The sequence below is a fragment of the Ooceraea biroi genome, chromosome 1 (genome assembly GCF_003672135.1).
Source record: "Ooceraea biroi isolate clonal line C1 chromosome 1, Obir_v5.4, whole genome shotgun sequence".
Classification (NCBI taxonomy): domain Eukaryota; kingdom Metazoa; phylum Arthropoda; class Insecta; order Hymenoptera; family Formicidae; genus Ooceraea; species Ooceraea biroi.
The window spans coordinates 7375137-7401498 of NC_039506.1; the positions used below are offsets into that span (position 1 = coordinate 7375137).

The 26362-nt window shown below is 41.7% G+C and overlaps 2 protein-coding genes across 8 annotated transcripts in view; one reads left to right on the forward strand and one right to left on the reverse strand.

Moving 5' to 3' along the window:
* Positions 1-1158: 1158 nt before the first annotated feature.
* Positions 1159-4547, forward strand: LOC105285441 (cyclic AMP-dependent transcription factor ATF-2). 2 transcript variants are annotated; one of them, XM_011349647.3, is made up of 7 exons: positions 1159-1520; positions 1662-1755; positions 1839-1987; positions 2102-2421; positions 2744-2960; positions 3049-3364; positions 3661-4547. In XM_011349647.3, exons 1-7 carry the CDS (start codon positions 1470-1472, stop codon positions 4068-4070), a joined length of 1557 nt encoding a protein of 518 aa, XP_011347949.1. In that variant the 5' UTR covers positions 1159-1469; the 3' UTR covers positions 4071-4547. The 2 variants fall into 2 exon arrangements, with proteins under 2 accessions (XP_011347949.1, XP_011347948.1); XM_011349646.3 differs by having other exon boundaries at positions 1161-1520; positions 3025-3364.
* Positions 4270-26362, reverse strand: part of LOC105285444 — a 71633-nt gene continuing 49540 nt past the window's right edge. For 2 of the 6 annotated variants that reach the window (XR_003406574.1, XM_011349653.2), the window contains 2 exons: positions 21624-21711; positions 4270-4919 (listed from right to left, as the gene is read on the reverse strand). Coding sequence is in view for 4 of the 6 variants with exons in the window: in XM_011349653.2 (XP_011347955.1) it covers positions 21691-21711 (21 nt within the window). In the remaining 2 variants the exon portion in view is untranslated. Of the gene's footprint in view, positions 4920-12551; positions 12747-21623; positions 21712-22740; positions 23074-26362 lie in introns of those variants that run through there. The other 4 variants (XR_003406550.1, XM_011349651.1, XM_011349652.1 and 1 more) reach the window with 4 other exon arrangements.

Genomic DNA, 26362 nt, shown 5'->3' on the forward strand with positions numbered 1-26362 from the left:
ACTTACTTTCACAGAGAGCTACAATCGCGCGAGACAATCTGTCTTTTCTTGCGCGCCAGGTTTCACTTTGAAATCTTGTTGTCGCGTGAAAAGACTTTCGGTCGACACGCAATTTTCTGAACCTACTCATTTACATGACGAGCAATTAGGTCGATCCTGAGAAGGTGATAATTGAATAATAATTGAGAAGAAGAAATGTCTGTATGTATGTCTTCTAAGATACTAAGATCCAGTTCTTTATCGAGCATGAATGTATCTGTGAGAGAGTAGGACAGAGAAAGATACATCATTACATTTTATAAAAATAAATGTTAAAAACTTTATTAATTTATTAATTTATTAATTTTCGACATTTTTTCTTCAACGTAGGATTTTGTATCTATCATACGATAAATTGCTTGTGCGTGCTTGTGTATGTGAAGAGAAAGAGAGAGAGATATATCGATATAAATATTAATGTTTAATAAAATTATTCATATCTGTATTATTAACGTGTTAAATAAACAACGTGGAAGATGCACGTGTATAAATTTTTTATTGGCTATAAACGGAGTATCTACATAATTCGCTACGTAACAACATGATATAATCGATAGTGAAAAGTCACGCGTAAATTTAAAGACATCATCGCCAAGGCTCATTCTATGTCACTCTCTATGTCATTTCTATGTCATTTCCATAATTACGTGTCATGACTTTTTGCTTCTCCATATTTCATATCCCATGCACATTTGCGGCTCGGACTTGGGACTAGCAATGTAAGTGAATGACTAACGATGACGAGACAAGATTAAAGTCCTCCATTAATTTTTGTGAAGAATAATTAAAAGAAAACTCCACAAAATTTCAAAACCACTTGACACACGTTTTAAAATATATTCTATTTATTATTATTATTATTATTTATTAACATTATATTAAATTGATCAATTATACGGGAACTGTACGTAATAAAATTAGATCATTGCGAAGTGGTCTCTCGAGAAAAAGACAAAGAAATAAAAATTGAGCAAATATATGAGTGCAGGATTTAAACAAAAAATGTTTAAACGCTTGCATATGACTTTTACAATAAACTATCGACTGTAGTCGTGCACTTTCTTGTATCTCAAATGAGATGGCAGCACACATTCAGTCAATAGAAGCAATAGCAACTTGCAACGCCAACATGGCTGCAAGTGACTCCGATCGAAGTTAGTCAAAAACAGGAGCACTGTTTTTTCCGCGTATTTATTACGATAATCCATGTTTGTTAACTCAGAATATTTATTAAAATAATCGTTAAATACTTCATAATTGGGAAATAAAAACTGTTAGTCGTGTACTGTGAATCAAATCATAATGATAGAGAGATCTGGATGGGCAATGATTATTAAATATGAGTCCTTCCACTAGGACTCGTATGGTATATAACCTGTGAATCTTACACTTCTTGCTTTGTAAAGAAATACGAAGCAAAACTTTCGACAATGACTGATACAGAGAAGCTGTTTGCCTGCTCCACATCAGGCTGCAATATGGTAAGTAATGAGAATCATTACTCCTAAGCAAAAGTTCTACCTAAGCTAAGCTAAGTTCTAGCAGCTAAAATCTCAAGAATCATCATAATACGACAGGCAAGAAATAATAAGAGCTTTATTCTATGTTTCTTCATCTTATAGAGCTTCGCAAATGAGGATCAATTAACAGTACACAAGAAGAAGCACGACATGATGCTGAATCTCGGTAGCAATTCGAAGAATGCCGGATTTGTCGGTAAGACACATTCAGCACTTCAGTTCATACATATGCCTATCACATGATAGCTAAAGAATACTGATGGACTAATTAATTTGCAGCCGATCAGACTCCCACGCCAACGAGGTTCTTCAAAAACTGCGAGGAAGTGGGTTTGTTCCAAGATCTGCAGAATGTAGTGAATCCCTTCGAGGAGACGTTTCGGAGGGCCGTTGAGGCTGGAAATACTGGCACCCTTACAGTACCGGAGGCAAGATGAGAAAATTACCTGTCAAATAGCTTACGAGATCGATCATTCATGCATGTTTTCTTTCTTTGTAATTGTACGTGGAAGGATATGCGTCTAACGTAATTACTTTTGCAGGCTGGAATTGGGGACGATACGCTGCACACTCCGCATATCTTCCCTTACATATCGGACGTACTTCCTGTGAACGGACAAATTCTTTCTGAGGACTGTCCGCCGACGGTATCTCTCACCGACAAAAGTACGGAAGAGGAGAGCGTGATGAAGTCCGATGAGTGCAGTGGCATTAAATTAAGTGCGAACGAAACGCAAGAATTGATGAAAGATGCGGACGTTGCGTCCGCGAAGAATATTGCTCTCACGCCGGATATTATTGTCTCAAATACGAATACGCCCATTGCACCTAAACTGCTATCAACGCAGCCTTCGTCGCATCTGTAAGAATCATCGTTCTCTTTCACCGTTTTGAGAATTATTTTCATTACAGCGTTCATGCAGCTTATGTTTTACATACAACACTTTTCACTATACATATTTTATAATTAACTGTTATTCTCTGTCATTTTTAGTTAAGTATACTTTCTTTTTCTTTATATAACGTTTTCATACAAATGAAAGAAAACCATCTCTGAAGAAACAAATATCAAATTCTTGTGAGATAATTTAATATTCATTTCACCCTAATATTTAAAAAGGTTTTAAAGTTACGATGCCGTTTCTGTTAACAAATTAGAAAATTTGGAATGTTCTTTTGCCAAGATCTATCAACGGAGAGGAAGTGCAGCTGCTATTAAAAACCGCGGATGGTAAATTGATGCAATTGTCGGCGACGCCGGTGTCCGAATCCTCTGGCATGTCCAATGTCACCACCAAACAGCAAACCGTTGTTATCAAAACCCAGCCAGCTCTGCGATGTGCAACATTCAGATCGGAGCCCAAGAAAATCATCACCTCCAGGTCATCCTTGGCGAAAATGGTAAGCTACGTTAAAACGCGTCATATAACTCGCTTTGACGAATCGCTTAAAATACGCATTACAGAAACTAAAGCAAACCTTGTCTAAGAACGCCATGCAAAATCAAAAAGCGATCGATGGATATGCGAGAACCGACGGGAGCAATGCAAAAAAGGAATCCGGCAAGAAAACGATCGATCTTCTCAAGAAGAAGGACATACTCGAGCGCAATCGTGCGAGTTCGATGCGCGCAAGGGCAAAGAGGAAAGCATGGATTCAAGATTTGCAGAGAACGGTTACAAATGTGAACGAGGCAAACGCAGCGTTACAGATGGAAGTGAAGGTTCTGCGTACGGAGATAGCGAAGTTAAAAACCCTTCTACTGGCTCATAAGGATTGTCCGATAACAAAGGCGATGCAGAAAGGCAAGTTACTGCAGATTTAGATAATTTTATTTGTTTATCGATTTTAATTGAATTCTTCGAGTTTCAGTTTAGGAAAAAGGTAAACTTACCTTTATTGCCAAGATTTGGTTGCATCGATGGATGAATTAACTAAATTTAGTGACTCGTTTTTTTCAAATATTCCATTTATTAATACATCACATTTTTTATACAAGTTTATAAAAAAGAGGGAAAGTCTACTTTGACTTTAGAACTTAATTTTAGAAAATAGTGCAATTGGTCTTGCTTTTTTTAATATTTAACTACTTACGTTGCAGGAAATGGAATAGTTCTTGGACCCAAGATAATATCAGTTAATAATTCGGAAGTGCTGACCGTGCCGATATCGCCTAATAGCGTAAAACGATCGATCTCGGAGAACTTGAACGTATCATCGAAGAAACCGATTGTTTCTGTCACGAAAAATCCGGTGATCTTTCCAAAGATGGACTGCGCCACCGCGAATCTTGCCATACCGAACGCGACGATCATAAAGAGTCTGCCGGCGTTGAAGTTCGTAGGAGTAAATCAGTTTTTGCAATCTACGGAGAAGCCAGACGAACCGAAGCAGATATTGATCGTACAAAACGAGCCGAGAAAATTGTGTGAGGCTACACCTAGGCAGATCATTCAGATTAATCCGAATTACGAAGTGGAGCATGCGGCATCTAAGAGCACGGGGACGTAACTAATCATCCTCAAGACGTTCGCGCGTTTGTAAAATGCAAGTTCTTGCAGTGTGCAATTCGTTCGATACGGATGGCATAAGTTACGTGAAAATTCATGACAAATCTCGCAAAAGCTTTTATATCCTTTTGCGAGTTCCCGTTTTCGAAAGGGAATTAGTAATTGGGTGGTATTAGGTAGATGAATTCCTTTTACTTGTTGACTGACTTTTTATTGTTTATTCCACAGTTTAATGTAAATTATACTTCCAATGAAATAATATTTTGACATAAAGGAATGTCAAGTGATATAGTCATTAATTTTTTACATTATTTATTGCGTTTACAATAAAACAGATGTACATTTTTTATCGGATAATATAATTTATTCTATCCTTGTTAGCTTAAGAGTTATATTTTTATATAAATCGTTTATTAGAAAATATAGATAATTTCTGGATTGCTTTATGGAGTATAAAATTGTACATAAAATAAATATTTAAATAATGAAATTATATAATTAATCATTTTCATTATTTTTCTATTAACTTTATCGTGTTAATCCGATTCATAAAAGGTGTTCCTTGATCGAGTTTAAATATGAATCAATCATCAAACAAAAATCGCAAATCTCGCTTTTCCACGTCAGATAGTCAGATTTCCGCTTCAGATGTTCCACAGGCAAAGAGAATGTAACGTATCCAGTCCCACGATGATTCTGTGACCCTCGGGCCCTTATCAGTTCTCCGTCCAGTCGTCTAACAACTCTACACCGGACAGGGGAATGATAAGGGGCTTTGGGCACGCATTGCTTCGAACACGGGAAACTGTCATTGGAGGATGGAATTCCGCTCTGGAATATCTCCTGATATCTGAAAAAACCGAAAGTACATCATTACTCCACTTATAGAAAAATCCATAACACATAACAAATTCACGAAATTAATACAAATAATTTTATGTCTAGTATGATTAATTCCGAAAAAATTGCATCTATCTTATACACATATATTTTTTTCTTATTTTCAGATTTTCGTGTAACGGTCGTCTAATAAAATGATTTATTTTTCTCTTATCTGAGAACTAACACCTAAATCGGAACGCGCCATGTATTGATATTCGAAACGTCCGTGGTTCACAGTCAAAGCAATAAGGATATCACACGCACGTCTTTATTTTCTATGAATAGTCGTTCGCTTCCTCGTGTGCGGTCTCGTATATCTGTCAGCGTGATTAAATATATTTAACCCGATTGCCGAGCGGGACGGTGCGCGCGTGTGCCGCGCACGGACTTTGGCGGGCGTGTAATCGCACGTCACATCAGGAGAGAGCCAACGAAGAAGACCACGATTTGTGTTCGGCGCAATCGGGCACGGAAGATAAGCTCAACCACGAGCAAGCCGCAAACGACAAACGTCACTCTCGGCTTTTTTTTCTCTTTGTCTCTTCCTTAGTCTCTCGAACCGAACAAGATTTCTGTACCTTCGCAAATCGCGTGGTGAGTCACATTTTAGAGCACAACGGAGCATGTGAAACCATCGGACCATTCTGGCGGTCCGCCTGGCGTCGGTTACTCGGCAAACTCTGTCAACCGCTTTCTCATGTCGATAACAGGCACCGATAGCGACCAGCCGGGCACAGTACGCGTCCCTGTTCTCCCGGGTTTCGTCGATGCTTCCTTAACGTTCGTCCTCCTGCCGATGAATCAGTCCTGCTCCGTGTTCGTAGCGACAGAGAGAACGGACGCGCGTTTACAAATGACGTCTTTCGTTCACAAATAAAAGATACACCCTTCCCAGGAAATACGCCACGAGATGATTTACGATGTACGTAACGTAATCGTCCGAGCTCGGGGAAATTCAATTACGGGCACCGAAAGTGTGCGCTTCGGAAGAGAGATAAACGTCGCGCGGCTGAAGGACGCTCCAATTTTTCTCGTGCCGCGAGATCTGCTTAAACAAAATGCATTTCCGCGGCCACAAATGAATCCGCGATTCGAGAACGACCGTCTCGTCTTTCGTCGTCATTTTATTGTCATTCTGTGACGATGCTTTCATTCTAAGCCGAGCGATGCTGCCATTGCTTCTCGATAATACTCAAGTAATAAATCAAGTAAATATCAAATAAAAATTTCTATAATTATAAATTGGCAATCGCTTCTAAAAGTAACATCTTTATCTCCAAGCAAGATAAAAATACTTTTCTAAAAATGGGTCATACCGATTGAAGATTAATATCGTATCTCGTTGAACATGCCGAAATTTCGCGATTTCCTCTCGAACCGTTCATTCACGCAGAGCTTTCACGGAACTTTATGCAGAGTAACGGCTGCTGGTCGCCGAGCGGTAAATGCACGAGTTCAAAACTTCCCCATGGGGAAGTAGGCTGGGTTCGATCATTCGCAGAATTCTTGGCGTCGATTTGTCTTGCCGACCCGCTCAATCGCCGTGCGTACGGAAATAGCACGGAGAGAGAGAAAGAGAAAAAGAGAGAAAGAGAGAGTGGCAGGTGCCCGATCTTACGACTCTGCCGCTTTGAGATCGCGTTTTCAACCGCGTGGCTATTATACAACACGCGCGGTCTCCCAACCTTGGACCGAGAGCTTCTCTCGTTTCTGATCGTCGTGAGCGATAAAGTTAACGATAAAGTCACTGAAATCTTCCTAGCACAGATTTTACGTAATTTCAGCTTAAACGCATTCAAGATTAAACGCATCGATCATTAATATGTAACAGATGTTATTGTGGAAGAGTATAGGGATTCTTTATGTTTCTATTCTTTCACATACATGCACACACACAGGATGGTCCACTAATAGAGTGTATGCCGAAACCGACAAGAGTCACTTTAGTCACTTTCAATATGTAACCGATATAATTCAATTCAGTATACACACGTCAAGAAATCACAGACAGATCGCTCGCTCGTACATGCAGCTTCCGCACTTCTGTCTCTTTATCTGTATCCTTCTCTATGTCTATGTCCGTAACTGTCGATCTATGTCTGTCGATCAATGTCTGTCTACCTATCTCGGTAATTGTCTGTCTGTATATGTCCGTGTATGACCTGCTTTTTGCCTATTTATCGGGATTGAGTCAAACGGCCTTTTCGAAATTGCTAATCGCGCGCAACACGTCAACCTGTTTGTTTCGTATTAGAAATGTTTTTTTCTTGATGTCCAAAACTGATTAGCTTCATCGGCAACGTCCCGATATAAATCCAAATGAAATTCGTCTACAACTATAATAAGAATAAAGTTATAACAAATTAAACGAAAATCTGAAAAGATTTTAATAGAATACTGTTTTATTAATTTTCGACTCGGCTTTGATCACTCATTTCATGCCCAGTGAATAATATTCAATAAATTCATAAAAGCTTCAATTGTTTTGAAAAAATTTGATATCGTAAAATAGTATTTAATTAATCGATATTCCGACAGAGAGTCTTTAATCTCATGCTCTTCATTTAATACTTTATTCCAATCTCGTCCATTAATCTCAACTAGAGAGAAATATTTGTCCTTGTGTTGGTACAAGTCCGCGTGAGCTACGTTATTCATATTAAATACACGTGCCAGGATTTGCGTTAAATATTAACGATCTAATTTGTCAACTATACGAAACAACTATACATAGCATCCAACCACATGGATACATTTTGCAATTGCATTTTTATATAATAGCTGTTACATTAATTACTAGCTTCTCAAGACTAGAATCTGGCTCTTAACACAGCGAGCGAGTATGATTTACAAGCGCAATTTGCGAAATCTCACCTCTCCTAAGCAACAAAAAATAAAAAGAAAAGATTGATTAAAGATATAATTTAATCACGTGAAATCACACGCTAGAATTAAAACTTAAATATGAAAAAATACGAACACGTACACAAAGAACATGAAGTAATAGAAACCAGTGAACTACGGACAATACGCGAATAAATGTTAAATAAAATCCAAAATACTTCAAAATGCTATATTAGCAGCTTTAATCTCTCAAAATATCCTAAACAGACCTGAACAGAACGCGTCAATCAAGAATAATTTTCGGACAGAAGATCACTCGCCGTGTACCAAGATCGTCTCGATATCGCGCGCACGATCTCGCGATTACTCCTCTCGCACGCAGGAAACATCCATGGGCGAGATTTGCCCTGAAACTCGCGTCTTAAATTCTTGTTAGCGGAAGTTATCCGGCCACGGCCGCGGATTCCATTTACTGATTGGATATGGCATCAGTTATTCATTGCCGCCAGTCGAAGGAGAGAAGGAGCAGGCGAGTGAGCGAGCAAGAGAGAGAGGAGAGCACGTGCGGCCGTTATAAATACGGCGGATTTCCCGTCGGTATGCTACTGCATTTGGAGATTCTCGACGGACCTTCCTCCTCTCCTCTCCTATCGAGTCGATCTCTCGTCTTCTCTTTCCATTACATCGCTCGCGCACGTCCATGCTTGATCGTCGCACTATTAATAAAAAAACAGATCATCCGCGTAATTCTCTCGTATACACACAGCAGCTATCGGGAGGATTCGACCGAACTTGGAAACGTATTCTCCTCACGCTAAGGATGAGGGAAAGTTACGTAATAACTACACCGGCCTTACGACACGTCGAAATTCCCCCAGCGATTCGCCCCTCGATTTCCTGCAAAAACTCTGCTATCATAAATTTATGATTCTTTTATAAGAGAGAACCGGGAGAATCGCGGACAACGAAAGTAACGCGTCGTACCTAATTCGGTCTCCTGACGTGCGACAAGAATAATCAAATCAATATTATTTGATAAAACTTACATCGTCTTTGTCTTTGTCGATGGAACTCTACGGAAACACGTACCGCTGTAACCGTCCAAAGCAAGCAGACAATAATGTGCGGTCCTTTATACGTCATAAGGATCTACCAAGATCGAAAGATCGAAATGAACTGCTCGAGGGAACGAGGCGACAGTGAAGAAGAAAGGAGCCGTTGAGTTGCCGTCATGTTTATGATCTTTGAGAGGCGTACCGGTGTAATAAACACTTTCACGAGGCAATATGACGAAGATAAACTGGCGAGAGGAGCCAAACGTACCATTCTACGTACCTGAGGGGGATAATATTTGGTCCGTTAGCCTTGAGACACGTCTGCTTTCTTTTATTTTTACATCCGACTCTAGACAGATTGCTCTTTATCGCTGACGGTTTCCTCTCGATGAAATCGAGCTAATTGTATCGGAAAGTACGTCCGAGTAAATTTTTCTGCCCAATTAATCAAGAAGTGATCAATTAATCTCGCGTGTAAATTGGCTTAAATGTTCGCTCGGATTCTCGAACATTTTTTTCGAGTACGTTCGATCGTCATCGCACTTCAATCGCTCGTTTCGATTCACCGCTTCATCCCGCCGATCTTCGATTCCGTCCATCCGATTATCCCACATCTTTCGCGCCTGCATCGAGACAGATGCGAATTCCGGAATCACGGGAACAGAGAGAAAAGCGGAAGTGCAGAGAACGCGATCGAAACCAAACGGATCCATTTGGAACGACTGTTATTTAGACCGAGAAGTGATCAGTTACGCGCGCTGACGTTGGATCGGCGCTGAGGGTGGAGAGTCACATGGGCGCGCGCGACCGACGACAAGCGAGAAACAACGGGGTGTCGGTGGGGTGCCGATCGATCTGTTCGCCGCCGAAAATACGCAGGTACACGCGCGCGCACGTAACGGCCGGATGCGAGCACGTTTTCCGTACCGGGGCGGCCGTCACCGCCACCGATGCGACACAAAACGTGGAAACTGCATGTACAGAAGAGGCCCAGCGGCAGCGCTCGAGGGGAAGCACGGCGGAGGACAGAGAGGAGGAGCGGCAGAGCAGGAGGGCTCGCGGAAATTGTCGCCGCACGACGATTCCGGGCTGAAAGCTGGCAAGGAAAGAGATAGGGACACGCAGAGAGAAAGAGACGAGAGTGGCTAGCTCGTTGGATCGCCATAACGCACGAACCATCCCATGGACCAACGCGTGCGGGACCCGCGCGCGTGCACGCATGCACGCACGTACGCAAGCACGTTGTTATCGTTATTTGGACGCCCGCGGCCCGCTGCAAATAATGAAACGTTTTACGAGCGGTTTTACAATCTGTGCGAAACGCTTCCGAGTCTTCCTACAGTCTCGCATATCGCACGGTCACACGTGCGCGCACGCGTTGCGAGATAATAAAGTTATTAGGTCGACGGACTGATTGCAGCATTGTTTCACCTTTACGTCAGAGAACACGTTCTCGTTCGCGCATCAATTTCCTGAGAACTGTTGCAACGTTGGAACACTCACACGGTTTCGCGCGGTTGTTTACATCGGTTGTCTGATTATTTGAACACGAGTAGCAAAACATTGAGTCTCGAGACGGAAATGAGTTTTCGTGAAGGGAGCTTTCGTATCTCCGTTATTTTACAAAGAATCGCACGCACCAGATTGAAATACGAGCGTGTTACCCCAGCGCGTCCGATTTATCAAAATTGTTCTTGCGGTTGCGGATCATATTACGTTTAATGCGACACTGAAGAACAATATAAAAAGGGTGGCACTGTTTAAAAAACGAGCTCGCCGCAAGGTCGAAGCGAGTATCGATGCTCGCGCGAATCCTCGTATCACGAGGTCTGATATCACATGCCGCGCGCGTCGCGCAACAAAGCACAAGCTCTATACTCGTTCTTTTCCAACCAATCGCAGGCTCAAGGTTGCCCGCAAATAGTCACAACTCGCATTTCGGTATCAATCTCGATCTCCCCTTGTGATTGTTATTATGCAGATATTCGGGAAATGGGCGTTTTGATGAACGAGATAATTGCCGATAACATTCCACGATAATTTACGGTATTACGTCAAGCTAATTCGTTGCTCTCGTATGATCAACTAATCGGCCATTTCCAGCCCGCAAAATATTTCCACGCGCCCATGATGCAATTTCCGCTAATCGTACGTAAAATAAGTAGACGAAAATTACTCATACTCGCACAAGATAGATGCGCGTCTTCTCTCCTTACTTATACGCCTCGTGAAATATCAGCAAGCCACGTTTGAGCGATCTTCATCCGCTCGCGTACTCGCAACGTTACGCGAGGATACGTCACGACACTCGCACAGACTCCCAGCATCGTCGAGGAGACGAACGAACGAACGAACGCTGATGTAACGCACGCGCACGATTCGCAATGACCGGGGTCGCCTCGTATCTCGCGATTTTCCACGCGCAGCAGCAGTAACACCATCGCAGGAGGAACCGCTAGAAACACGACACACCACGGTGCACGTCTCGCGCGCGACTGAGCGCCGTCTCGGCAGTCTCGGCCGCTTCGTCGAGCCTCGGCTGTTTCCGCGACGGTGCGTGGTGGGACGTTCGATCTCGTCGTGTCTCCGTCTAGCGTGCAAAAGCGCCCGCTTCCGTTCTTCGTCTTCGACGTCCTCGTCCCCTCCTCCCTCAGTGCCGCTTAGGCTGTTGTGTGAGGAGGTTTGTTCTCGTCTCACTCGCATCAACGGCGGGCACTTCGACACGCAGCAGGGGGATGAATAGAGCCAAAGAGGCCGAAAGGACGTTTCGTCGACGGCAAAACGGTACAAAGGGGCGAGCTGCGGCGTCAAGAATCCATAGAAGCCCGTGGCAAACACGAGGAAGGTTTTAGGATTTTCCTTCACCGTTTAGACACGACCGGCGGTAGAGCGATGTGAGGTATGCACCACCGCTTGTGAGCAAGTGTCCTGCATCGCGCGCGTAGTTTGCGGCGAGTGAAATTCAAGTGCGCAATGGCAAGGTTACCGGCCGTTAAACTTACGAAGAAGCACGAGACAGCGCGCTTCGAACTGCTCTGACGGATGAGATTTGCGTGGGCGTCCGTTTCATTGATTGACGCGCGCTTGTACCCATTTATACTTACGTCCTCGCCTCGTGTGTTAAGTATCTAGATACCGCACTTCCTGCACGTGTGTCATAATTACGACGTAATGTTTCTCCGCTTGATATCCTATCGTCGCTGCGTTATCTGCCGTAAGAGAAATGTAAATAACGCAACTACCGTTTACGAGGGTGCAAAGAGGAGAGAAAGGGAAGAACGATGAGTGAGAAATTAATATCTCGTGCGAAATAGGTTTTCGTTGAGGGAGCGATTTCGCGCCGAAGTGGAAATTCCGGTATCTCTGGGTCTCTCTCTCTCTCTCTCTCTCTCTCCCTTTTCGGAAGCCACGCGATTACCGGCGCTTAAATTGGTGGCTAAATTAGAAATCGCCCCGGCAGCCCGAGAACCCCGGCGAAACGCGAGACCGAGCGTTAATGCGGTCAACTAAAGTAAAAAGCTAACTGAAGGAGTGGTAAGGAGACACTAACACTTCCGGGCGAGCGACTCGATATCGGCGGGGGGTGGGCTCGCCTCGGCTTTAGCCCCGAATTAATTCTTCGAGGGTGGCCAAGCTCCCTCCATTACCGTCGTTGGAACGAGCGGTAGTAAAGTGTTCCGCCTTAAAAAGAATACGTGTACCTTCATCCTGACGCCTGTAGCAACGTTTTCCTCCTCCCTCTTTTCCTCTCTTTTCCTTCTTTCTTAGTATTTCGTTCGCTTCCTTGGCTCCAATGCAGCAAGCTCCTTGAACGTTTTAAGGCGAAAGTCCAGGATTTTCTACCGTGCTTGATGTTGCCGTCCTGCATTAGAAAGTCGACATCGTTGTTTTATTGCCTGTAGAAGATTCAATTACACTTTTAGCAAAAGTTTTTCCAATAAAATATTTTCACTGCGTTCGTAAGCGAATATCGTCGCATTTTTCTAACAATGTAATATACCGTCTTTATTCACTTGGTTCCCAATTTGTACGAGAAGTTCACATTACTTTCGAGTTAAACAAACAAGAACGCGTCATCGTATAACAAAGCGTTAATCGCGTTTCCGCGCGCACGGTTAACTGTTTCGAGTCGAGACCAGAACAAAGTTTCGTCAGATATATCCTACTATGTTGACTTAGCCTTCAAACTCGTCCAAGAAGGAAAATTTACGGATGAAGAACGTAAGCTTCCTGGGACTACATATACGCATTTTTTCCAATGAATTCCTTCGTTCTAACACAGGCATGGCGAATCCATGGACTACTACGTCCATAAAGAGAGAAACTAATTATATTTTGCGCTGTGTGAGACGACCTTCGTCGGTGGCACAGCTGTTTCTGCCTATATTTCTGAGTGTGAACGAAATATATGCACTATTTCTTTATTCGCTCGCTAACTTCATTTTTCCAATCCGGTTTTTTACGATGAATGAAATTACGTAAATAACACAGGATATTATAAATCGATGTCTATCAATTGCCGTGTTTAAATCAATTTTTTGCTATGGGATAAAAAATATGTATATCTATTATTTAATTAAACACTATTGGATTATAACAAAAGTTCGTAGGGTTGTTTAACATTTTTAAGGGAAAAAAGAGATAAGAAGTTCTGAAAAGACGGAAGTATGAAAATATTGCAAATTTGGAACAAACCGGCGCATATTAATATGTAATTGAATAAATATACACATAAATAATAATTTGTCATTGTCTTGAATTGGTTAAAAAACGCTAAAAAACGCTTTGCAATCCAATACAAAATATGATTGCCACCGTATCTCTTTTTATGTCTTGCCTTTATATCCCAATTATTACGTAGATGACTGACAAAAATTGAACGAAATGCGGGAGATACACCTTGACTTTTAAAGCCAATTTTTCAATGAGAAGAAATAACATCGAGGATATGGCCACCCTGTCGCGTCAAGTCTTCAATTTATTACCTCGTATTACCCGATGTCGTATTGAATATTCGATGCACGAGTGATCCCGTTGGATGAAAGAAGAGAGCACCGGCGGCGGATGTTCGGCGGGCGAAGAGATCGATACGAGCCAGCAGCGATGCCCGCGAGTTCCATATAATAGTGGAGGAGAGAGGAAAAAAATGAGCGCCGACAGTCGCGTTGCTCGCGCAGCGCGGCCGCCGAGATAAAAGCGTTTACGGGGTAGTAACGGAGATGGTTCACCGACTGGGGCGTGGTGGCCACCATCGCAGCTATATACGAGGGTCAAGGTTAACGTGAGGATCCCATATGCCGACACGGTGACTGGCGCTACGTGCGTATCAAGCACTCTATTTTTGGCGAGAGGAGCTGAAAGTCTACCGTGACTCTCGCTCTTTTGCGTCACTGTAATCACGATTCGGCACGATATTTCGTCGATACCATCTTACGATCCACCGCGCATAGATATTTATTCATACAATGAGCCTATGTATTCATAAGATTGCGCTGATATGTTTCTAAACAGCCACGTTTTGCAAGCCAACTACATATTTTACTATTCGGTAATATTATATTTATGTGGTTTCGCATTACATGTTGCGGTTGAGCAGTTTCGTTTGCAGTCGATGACGCCGGCACGATGAATACGTTCTGCGATTGTGACACTGCGCGATTGCATTCCGTAAATGTAAGAATCGGAATGAAGGATTGAGCATGAGTACTTATAATGCAAATCGGAGGACAAAGTACGTTTACGGCGAACAGCACGGACGACGGGGATGATTCACCTACGCGATAGAGGGTTTGCGATTGTTACGAGGGTCAAGATTAAAGAGGCAGATCCACATGTGGCGCGTTAGCTCAATCCGCACGTGTGCGGTTTTCCCCTTTCCTTCTGGTTCTAGGTAAGCTTTACTGGAAAAGCTGAAAACGTCGGATTTACGCAGATCTGCAGTCTAAATTTTAATGAATTTTGTATTAAAAATCTATAATATATAAATTTTCTAAGAAACTGTTTTCTTTCGATTTAAAATATATTTGAGTGTTAAAAGACGTGTAATGCATTTTATTTTATTTTTGCATTAAGAATCTTCAAAATAAGATTGAAAGCATTGCTGTCTTTTATTTTCGATTTAAACGAAAAGTGTCTTGTATTGTATTGTACGCTATGCTTGTACGCGACGAGCACTATCTATGCTCTTTGCAAGAATTCCTGGAGCTGCACTTAGGGGACTTTGTCTATTTTCTTGTTTGACAGTCTCTTCCTTTTGTTAATGGATATGGAAATATAACGTTATGCGAGAGTATTACGTCTCGACTCAATATCACTGAAAATGCATGTTGGTAAAGTTGTTTTCATGTCTATAATTTTACTATTAATAATACTACAAAATGGATTTTAAGCTATTTTAGTCAAAAATTTCAACGTACGAGCAGTTTAATACATTAAAAATTTGAAGAAGAGAAAGTTTGCACAGATAATAAATATTTTATAAATAATTATAAATAAAATACAACTTTTTTGTTGATATTAAATTGTACAAAAAATGAAGTCACCGATTGATTTGTCACATTAATTAAACAAATAGGATTAGTCATGTTTGAATCGAAGATATCGGACACAAAACGTTGGATGATTCAACTAGGAATGATTTCACATGTAGGTGATAAATTACTCTAAAACAGACCGTAAATCTTCTGTTATCTGCTTCATACTGAATGAAAGTCGGCGAGAATTTGCCAAGAAAGAGGAGATACAATCTCCTGATCTTACTAACCACGACCAACATCCCTGATGGCCCCACCGGGGTTTCCGAATTTTGCGGTAAATAGCAGGCAAATTTGGTCCCGCGATACCTGCCTGTGGTGATGTCGCTATGCACTGATTGCCATAAGAACTGCGGAGAATAATAGCGATTTCCCAGGTCGACGCGGAATTCCTTAATGAGTCTCTCCTGAGTCGAAGGACTACTACAAGAACGAGTCATCATGGACGAGGACAAAGAAGGGAAAATTACAAAAAAGGCAGTGATAATGATGAAAATTAGCAATTACTTGGCTAGTATAATGTTACAAGAGTCAACGTCAATTTAAAATTTACGATAATTAATTACAATATACCTGAAATTTAATTAATTATTTTCATCATAATAAGATATAATATTACAAATACTAGACATTGAAGATATAAATGAAGATTAAAATTAATAAAAAAAATATTTCATGTTCCATATCAGGAATTAAAATAAAATAATATAGCGTTTTATAAAGTGCCTTGAAAAAGTTTCGGGAAGCTGCGATGATTTACAAGATGCAATTCCGCCGCGAAGCGTGCGGAAATAATTATCGTAGCAATAAACTCTCGTATCACGCCCGGTGTACGCATGATTCGCACAGGTGCGAATGCATCGACGATGAGGGTGCAACACTCTTCTCAAGGGTCCTTAGTCAGACCTTTGCAGGTAAATTGAAATTATGGCATGGCCCGCCGCACATTATTGTCCCTTTATCGAGACATTGCATTTGCGAGCCCGATCCACTCCCTTTAATGCTCTTCTATTCTTCTTCAATGTTACTTTTATCTCAAGCTTAATTTTGAGACTACGATATTTTTCCATATTGGCTATTTTACATGGTAATTTTATGTGCATATGTGTAATTCTTATTTAAGTTATTAAGTTCCATCAACAAATTAAATTATTGACTAAAATAATCCACTGTTTGTAAAATTCTCTAATGCTTATAACATTTTGTATCAGTAAAAAATGGCCCTTGGATATATTCGATCGAGCGTATATCGTTCCGGCTTCTCGTCGACGCAATTCACTAAGTAAATTATTATCGAGCGCGTTCACGCTATTTACCGCAACGAGAGCCAGCTTTATCACGATCTAGCTCACGTACATACTTATCGAGATGAACGAGGCGTTACTTATCGCACAGCTAAAAGTGGCCATTAGATAAGGCGCAGGATACTCGGCATACCGAACTGGAGCATTATGTAATTTCATTGGTATGATTCATATACTTATTTTCGAGTTACGTTTCTTCATTTTATTTCGATTAACTAGTACCAGCCTTTATTATCTTTTTCGACATCATCATTCTACGTATTTTTCTACAGTTATCATTATTGCACATAGATGTGCACTCGAATTTGCTTTGCAGTATCATATTCCTTTTTCCTTGCTCCTTCAAAGATAAAAAAGGCGAAAAGACATTGAGGTATCCTCGAACTGCGCGACTTTCGGAATCCACGGATGAGCCATGAAGAGTCCTTCTATGAGCTTCCGCTCTCGCATCCGCATTTCTCTCCTGTACTACTCTCGCGATCTCTCGCAATTCGCGTCGCCGCCCCTCTCGACGTCGCTTCGCGGAAGCGTCGTTTTTTATCGCGAATTATGCTAATTACCGGGGCTCTTTCTCGGCGTCCGGGGAAGGGCGAGTGGTCTCGGTGCGATGCACGTTGTTGTCGACGTAAAGGGGGAATAGCCGAAGCGTTAATTTATCCCGGTGCAAGAGCGGCAGAGAAGGCAACCACCGTCGACGACGTCGACGTCGACGGCGGTGACGACGACGACGACAACGACCTCCGATACGAAGTAGAAGCTAGTCACCACTGGATGGATGGCTGGCTGGTAGGGAAAATCGATTTAACCGGAAGAGTCCTAGAGCTCTTGATGGTCCTTTGTCTTTCTATTGGTTCCGCGGGGTACAAATTGGGAACGGTAGTCGGCAGGGATCTTTCGGATAAGTCGCCGGCAAAACCCGGCGATTTGCATGGAATATCGCGCTGTTCTCGATCGTCCGCGCTTGAATAGTGTGTTCAACGCTGGATCCAACGAATTTCGAAACGAATTTCATTAAATTTTTCTGTACGCGTAGCGTACAGTGTAGCGCAAATCGACGTGAACGAAAAATCAACGTAAAATTTCGTGCGGCGCGACATTGCTGTCCACATATTGCGACGACACGCATAAAAACGTGTAATAAACGTTTCTCTTAATAATATTATATTGAATGAGTAATTTTTTATCATTATTAATGATTGCATAGCGGCTTCATCGTCGAAAAATATTACTTTTAAAATAATCACAATTATCCTAATTGAATCCTTATTAATTCTCGGCGAGCAGCGATAATTCTCCAAGCGCGAGTTTGAAGGACAGGTGAGTCATATTAAAGTGCGATAACGAACATTTCACCAGCAGGATTATAGACCTCTGACCAGGACGGGGGAAAAAACAATAAAGGTAACTGGCTCCTGAAAGTAATATGTCGAAAATGGCTAACTACGACAATAACGGGAGCTTGCCGTGATAATCTTCAATTTTATTATATCTCAGAATGGTACAAGGGGGACAGATAAGGAGACGAACATGTAGATGTTCGGTAATCTTTGCCGATTTACGAAAGCACGTGCGTACGTACATTCCTCCATCTGAACCGGTTTCAGGGTGCTTTTTCTTGAAGGTCTTTCCTCATTGGAAAAAAAGAGGAAGGATATCTCAGGTCGTGGCTTTCTCTTCTCAGATTCACTTAGGTATGTACTAACGGACATACTTTCAGGTCGCATTCTCGCTCTTTCTCTCTTTTTCACTTTTCTTTCGAGCAATGAAAGAAAAAGCGAAGAAAATTTTCTTTTCCCAACCGACAAGCATACAAACGCGTGTGTCGACTTCGCGGTAGCTTTTTCTCTGCCTGTTCCCTTAGCGAGTAGGAAGAAATACCAGGAAGATGCTCTGACCCCCGCTAGCAGTTTTCTTTTCTCTAGTCTTATCTTCGAATATCCTTTTGTTAAGGCCGCATTCGTAGTAAATCTTATTTGTTCCTGTTGCTCTCTGATTTTTTAGTTGATTGTTTTATTTTTTATTTGAGATTCTTCGAACATGCGTTAATTACGAAAGAGGCAATTGAGAGCGTCTTGAACACAGTGTCCGAATCATATTTCTTTAGAACATAATAGTCGAGGTATTTCCTAAACTTTCCTAAAGAATTTTGCATGCTGAATCGATTTCTTTTCAGTGAATTTACATTTTGCTTTAAGAAATCTCTATTATTTAACTCTCAGTTGCTCAAAGAGTCATTAATAACTTAATCATTAATAATTTATAACTTATAATAATTATAAAAAATAACTGCTATGATGGAACTCCTCGAGTTATCAAGAGAAAAATTAATCCAAATTGGCTGAAGGAGTTATAATTAAAAAGATTTGACAGTAGGGTTTTGGAGCTAGTATAATAAACTTTTGGCTAAGTTTATCTTTTCCAATGTGTTCGTTAATCAACTTAGTCTTCTCGCTAGGAGAGAAGAAAGAGGAGCGATTCAAACCAGGTGCAAAAGTTACAAGTTTCGGAAGAAGAGACGACAAGAGAGAGAGAGAGGAAGGTGTTACTTTGTGAAGCATATCTGTGGCCGTTTGGTCGAAAGGGTCAAAGGTGATAGAGGTCTGGTAAGGGGACGAAATGCTAATCAGCCGTCTATTGTATTCGAATGCGATATTATGTCGCGGCTACATTCTTTTTCCTGTGGACGAACGAGGAAAAGGCCTTTGGCGCAGAGTAGCGATTGCTGTCTTCTTTCAAAAAGATGTGCGAAGCATTCTTCTCGCGTTTCCGTCTTTGTCTCGCAAAACTTATTTAAAATTATAATCCAGCCGGAAGTATCTTATAATTGCATGGGAAACGACGAGTTCGTCTGTCCGTGCGTTCTCTTTGATATAATACTTATCTTCTTAATCTTTTGGTCAGACCGAAATATATTTTGGGGTATAATCGTCGGGACAAAATTTTACGGAGAAGGGACCATATATCATATACGTGAACTTTTCATGGCCAACAAAGGCCATAAAAAGTTTCTGCAAAGTTGTCAGAACGGACAAATAAAGCTACATGAATTCATATATGTAGATATAAGAATCACGTTCAATAAATTGTTTCAAATAATACAATGTGGAAATTGGGAGCCCTGAATATTGAATCCAAATATCACATAATTGATCGTTACTTTTATAAATCGAAAATGTTATATATTTTTTCCGAGTCACAATAAAATTTTTACATCTTTCTCGTAACGATATTTTTTCATTTTAAAGGAAAAAATGCGTTTAGATATTTAATAAAGCGGCAGTAATTTCGCTGTCACGTTTATTTGCTCGACAAAATTTTATCGGCTTAACGATTTAGTTTGCGAAATATTTTCTGCAGGCATAATTCAACTCCGCGCGGCCGTGTGTGTTGTAAAAGTTCCAAAATGGAGAAGCGTGTTTGTGCGAGTAAAATGAATTCCTTGCTTCTTTGTGCGCAAAGCATGGTCGGTTACTAACGAATTATATAATGCGTTAAAACTGTCAAACTGTAAATCTCGGTTACATTACTCGTTTACGGCTGGTCCGTTAAGAGCTATCGATTTTCCAGCTGCATAACGAATATTGTTATATGTATATGTAATATTTGCAAGTAAAAGAAAATAGAAAAAAAAGCAATATTCAAACAACGATAACTCAAGATTAAATATGAATAATAGCTGTCAGTTAATTGGCAGCGCTCCATTACGGAAATATAGAATATATCATATGCGGGATGCACAATGGTAGCTATGCTTCATGCGCGCGTAATTCTGTAACAAAATTTAATTATGTCAAATAAATATTTATACGTTCTAGGGTTTGTGCGACGATAAAGTTTAACGCTGCACCGCAATTTTAATTGGCTCGCTTTGGAATACCGTTTTTTTGGTAGGTATAGATTCATCTTGCTTATATTATTAAGAATGTGTAAAGAGCAAAAATGCCATAATGATGTAATACCGAGTTCTTTGAATCTTTAACCCTAAAGATCAAAGAACGCGATTTATGCAAAATATAAGCGCGTGATATTGTGTTGCTGAGCTTCTAAATAGTTGTACAAACTCAGAATTCTAACAAGATAAAATGTCCTTATAAATATTTTAAGCGAAAGGAGGAAAATACTTCAAGAAAACTAATATTAACGACTAACTAAAGATTTTTCTCGAATCAAAATTATAAGTCGCGTTATCGCAGACCTAATTCAAGTTTTAATATTTACGATGATATAAAAACAGAATTTAATACAGCTTCCAGAATTTGAAATAAAGGCAGGCCATCCTAAGCTCACTCTTTTTGTTATGATTAATTAAGATAAAACCAAATGGAGGGAAAAGGGGGGATCGGCTTGCATTTCGTCCACGTTTGCTTCATTCGATCGGGCCTCGGTTCGATCGGACTCTGGCAAGTCGCGTGAAGCGGATTAGACGACACGACGAGCCGGACGACGCGATTACAAATGTAAATGCGCTGCTGTTACCAGACGTTCCACTCCCACGTCGGCTTGACCCCTATCTTTGTGCATCGAGTCGACGGTGACCCCCGGAGCGCGCCCATGTTATATCGCCCAAGTCGAAGCATCGTCGAATCGAATCAGCCAGGTCGCACCGGTTACTTTCGGGAATGAATGCAATTAATGCGCCGACTTGCCGCCCGGATATTAGCTCGTGTTGCTCGATCTAGGAAGAGATCGCCCGCTCCGAGTATGTAAATTAGCCGTGAGACACGTGAAATATCATTTGAACATAAGAGAACCCTCTCGTTCCTCGTCCGCCGTTGACCCGAAAGTTCCGATACGGGCGCATAAATGTAAAGTCACGCGTGACTTTGGAAAGGTTTCTCAGAGTCAGCGCCGGTTCACGCGCGCATGTTATTTAACAGATAAAATTCAATTGAATTTCATAATAAAATCTTTTTTGTAGATGTAACGAGATATTTACCGGTAAGCGACAATTTCCATCTCGACAATCGCTTCTCTCCTTCGCGGATCTTGCATATCATCAATTTTTACGGGAACTGCGGAAGCGCCTGAAAGCAGAAGCAAAACGATTAGAGAAAAGCTATAATATTGCTGAGAACGTGAGGAAAATTAATTGTCTACATCATTGCAGTGTGAAGCATCAAGCCATCGCAGACCAACAATCATCTCTTACACAATCGTTACTAGAATCGTCCATTTATAATCCAACGCTTGTTGTGCAGCTCATAAAAGCGTCATCAAAAAAATTTTTTATCGATGAGACGCATCGATACTCAAGCAAGGGAATATCCATGTGACAATATGTAAACTCGATTGTTGCAGAGAATTTGGGTCAACATAAAGTACTTTAACTTTGAACTGTGTCAAGCCGTTACATCATTTTTATTGATATTGTTCATTACGGTGTGATAGCGGTTATCCTCGTTGAGAACGCAATTAACGATACCATGAGTGCCAACGGGGCAAGTAGTATCAACAGAAATAATAGGTAGTAGCAGTAGTAGTAGTAGCGCATGGCCGAAAGGAGCGGGGAAAAGAATTAACTGGCGAGCTGCAGTTAATGTTTCACCGGCGCGATAGTTAAGAATAATACATAATACACTCGGCTTCGCAGCAGTCCGTGCACCGACGCGTGCACGAGGAACACAGACGAATCACTTACGTAAGAACGGCTTAATTAAAATTGATAAACGTCGGCAACCGCCGGCAGGCAACTTCGTTATGGCGCAAAGTTTCCTTTAATTCGCCAATTAATACGTGATTCATGTGCTTCAGCGTGAAACGCTGTTATCGCAGCCGAGATATGCATACGTATATGCGCACGCACACATATTCGGGAAAGACATAAATCCGTCGGACATGATAATAATCGGGAAACATCAATAACTCACTCGTTTCTAGCTGACTCCTTCGATTGGATCTATTTATCAGTCGAAAATAGCAAATAATATTTTAATAACTCAGTATCTGTGACACTGTCAACGTCAAAATATATATATTTTTGTTACCATTAAATAATGGAACGTGCAGCGTGTGCCCTTTTTTCTTTCTCCAGTTCATAGGTGAACAATCCTATCTTGCTTTATCATAAATGTAACGGCGTGGATATGAGACCGCGTTGCAGAATATCCGGTCGAGAAAACTTTTTCCCGGAGTTGATCAGCGAGAAGAGGCAACATGGTGACCTGGAGCGTCAAATAATCTCATTAACCAGAGTGTATCTGATCGTTTAAAGTCGACCAGTGGTCTCGCCATTGCCAGAATGGTTCTGTTTACTCCCTTTCCATCTCCTTCACCTCGCCCCTTCTCGCTCGTCGTTTTGCATACTCGAATGGGCCCAGGAGTGTTCCCGAATCCATTAACTGACGGTCCGGGTCAAGTTTACTTAAGACTACGGCGCCGCCGTGAATCTGCCAAGAAAGCAAAAAGCTTTATTAGACAGTGACAAAGTGAGAACGGCGGTTTGCACGGCGGAATCATAATGAGGAACGAAGAGAAGTCAGGTTTCGATGAAAAATCGCCTTACATCGCATCGGGAATATCTGAACGCGAAATTCGACGCACCATTATGGTCCTTAATAAACTCGCCACTCAGTCTTTCTCTTAACGGGGGTGCGAAATGCAGCTTAATTTCTTAAACATTCGCGATTTAAGCCAGAGAAAAGCGTTAATCGATGAACCCTCGAGGATAGATAACCCTTACGCACGATTATGCAATAATTTCACATTTCGTGGATATGATAATAGTACGTGCGCGCAGAAATAAGTGGCCGTAAACGCGGTTAATTCCTCGAGCCGTAAGCTCGTCGGGAAATTCAGCTTTGAGATACCTAGTTGCAGTTCGCGATGTAGTTTACCCGAGGCAGGAGTATTACGCGAGAAAGATCCCGGCAAACCGCCGCGACGAGTATCTCGACTCGCGACATCGATATACGAACCGGGACGGCTAACGAGGCATTTCAAAGCGCGATTGTCTACATCAAAGTTGCACGATAAGGATCAAAGTTCTATCGAGGACCTCTCCTGCCTGTTGTCATCGCAGCGTCTCCCGTGCTCCACGGGGATGTATACAAAATTACTCGGCATTGTCTTTCTCTCTTTCTCAGGCAATGCCTAGTGATTATCATTTAATTGTGCATCACACTTACATAACGTCTTAAAATTAGGAACTTTTACTTTTATTTTTTGTTCGCGAACAAAGCGACAACATCAACGAGTCTAAATTAATTTTTGATATACATAACTTTTGACGTGAATCGCGCGCATCAATGGAGGGACCGCTTTTTCTCTAAATTTTATGGAAAGCACGAGAGGTAATTGTGGGACTACCGCAATTTCGATTCTGTCTTTGTTACTTTTTTCATGTTTCTCCGCAATATAAATGTAAATCTCTGCATTGCAACGGATCGTTACCGACGAATGATATTTTTATTTGGCGTTACTACTCGCTCTAAAGCTACTGCTAAAAATTTCTTCTTGACCATAGCTTTCGAGCGGAAGTATCTCCGCCGTCGTGCAGATCCTTTAGTCGTCCTTGGATTACCGATCATGCGACAACTGGCACGATAAAGTCAATGTTTTCGGAACGGATGGACATGAAGATGGAGTGGTCGGGACAGACAAAGACAGAAACGTGGACAGAGACAGGGAAGCGGTTGCCATGACGACCATGGAGAGAAAAGAAAGGAGATGATGGCGAACAGAAGGTTGAAGCAAAACAGCAGAAAGAAGAGAAAGAACGACGAGGGGTGAATGAAAAGCTACGATACATGGGGTGCACTGAGAAAGAGAGAAAAAGAAAGAAACTCGAGAAGAACGAAACAGAAGTTACGATCCGAGGGATGCACGACGAGAAAACGATGGAGAAAGGGAGAGAAAGGAGAGACGGGACTCAGGAGAGAATAAATGGAAAGATACGGCTCGGAGCAGACAAGAAGGACTGAAAAAAAAAGAGGGTGGGATAACTACGCAACTGTAAGGCAGGTTTATGGATGTCAAAAGGGGTGGTGTGGTAAAAATAGGCAAATCATGAGAGAACGACGAGGAAGGACAGTGAATTAAGAGAAAAAGACACGAGAAGATATTATTTGGAAGATGTGAGGGAAAAGCGCCATTTAGATAATTTACGTTGCTGAAGATTATCATCAACAAATGTCTTAACACTGTAATTGCACCTTTAACAGCCACAGTTTAGACACTAAATTTTTGTGTCAACGTTTCAAGCCGTACATCTGTCATCGGGGATTCCCGGAGATAAAAATAATGCAAACTCCATTCTTTGGACAATCTATTTTTTATTAAGCGCGCTTCCGTGGCACGCGGAGGGAGGATTGCTCATTTTAACCGTTCCGCTTTGCGCCCCAAAATATGTGGACCAACTCTGCCGAGATAGGCAGAGATAGATACACGCGAGCCGCACGGAGTAGAACACGGCGACAGGGGGGTGATGAGCACGGGTTAGAAACGGCTGACTGGGAAAACTATTACTCTCTCCCTGTCCTCCCGCCGTCTTTACCCCCTTCGCCACCGGTCGGACGGAGGGTTTGAGCCGAGTGATGTTAATTGCGCCGCTACTGCCAGCAGGCAATATGTATTCGAGAAACGCTCGAAACGTTCGAACGAAGACGACTCGTAAACGCCATACATCCGCATCCCACCCCGGCCCACCCCGCCGTCCACCCTCCTGGAAAAGTAACGTTTCCGGGACGAAGATCGGGCGACCGTTGTGGACCAAACTTCCGCGCAATATCGCGCGGCGATGGATACGTGTGTCACGAGCGTCGATGGGTAGTCTCGGTGTCATTTGCATGGTAATTTTTTTCGTGACTATGCCCCGTCTAATTTACAACGCTTCGCAAATATCGGCGCTCCGCGACGCGGGAAATTGCGAGAACGGAAAATCGCGTACGACAGAGAAATGACGTGATAGCTCGGAGGCGAAAAAATGTTGATTTCGCCCGTTCTCCCTTCGCATATCGTCGCCGTGTATCGGTATTTTTACACGATATTTTCGAGACAAGCACCACGAGACGTCATCTTATTTTCCGGAAACGCCTATCTACATTAGAGAACATGATATTCTCGGAACGACGATGCCAGAATTCCGCTAAATCTGCGATATTAGTGTATAGAGAGCGCGAAAAAAATGGTGTTAGTTGGAAAATCGAAGCCGTTGTAAAAGTTTTTGCCATTTTGTCACTTTTATGTTCAAACTGGACGCGATATTCCACCATAGTTGCGAGATTTTAATTCCAATTAAGGACACTCTAACTGTGATAACACGAGGATCGTTGTCTTTCCTCCGATTAAACACTCCTTGGTGAATATCCGGTCGATTTGTCCGTGCTCAAAATTGATGTCATTCCAGATCACGAAAAACCGATATCACAATTTCGCTAATAGAATCGCTAGTCTGCCGTTTGTAATGACAGATAGATATACCAGCTTAAATGACCATAATGGAGAACGGCGATTTTAATATCGTCGAATATCCATTTTCGTGGCCAGGTATAGGCGTACAACGTTTCCTGTAATGAATTGAGCACAAGAGTTTAATATTAGCGGTTATTCCGAGCAGATCTTCAATTTGAGCAATTTTTATTGGCATAAAAATTCTCATAGTTGCCATTTCCGATAAAAACTGCGAGAAATTGGAAATTGCAAATTGAAAACTCGGTATACTGGAAATATCCGGAAAAA

Coding starts and splice junctions, on each gene's coding strand:
- LOC105285441 (XM_011349646.3), top strand. CDS start 1,470: ATGACTGATACAGAGAAGCTGTTTGCCTGCTCCACATCAGGCTGCAAT. Junction 1,521..1,661: donor CCACATCAGGCTGCAATATG/GTAAGTAATGAG, acceptor TTCATCTTATAG/AGCTTCGCAAATGAGGATCA. Junction 1,988..2,101: donor GCACCCTTACAGTACCGGAG/GCAAGATGAGAA, acceptor TTACTTTTGCAG/GCTGGAATTGGGGACGATAC.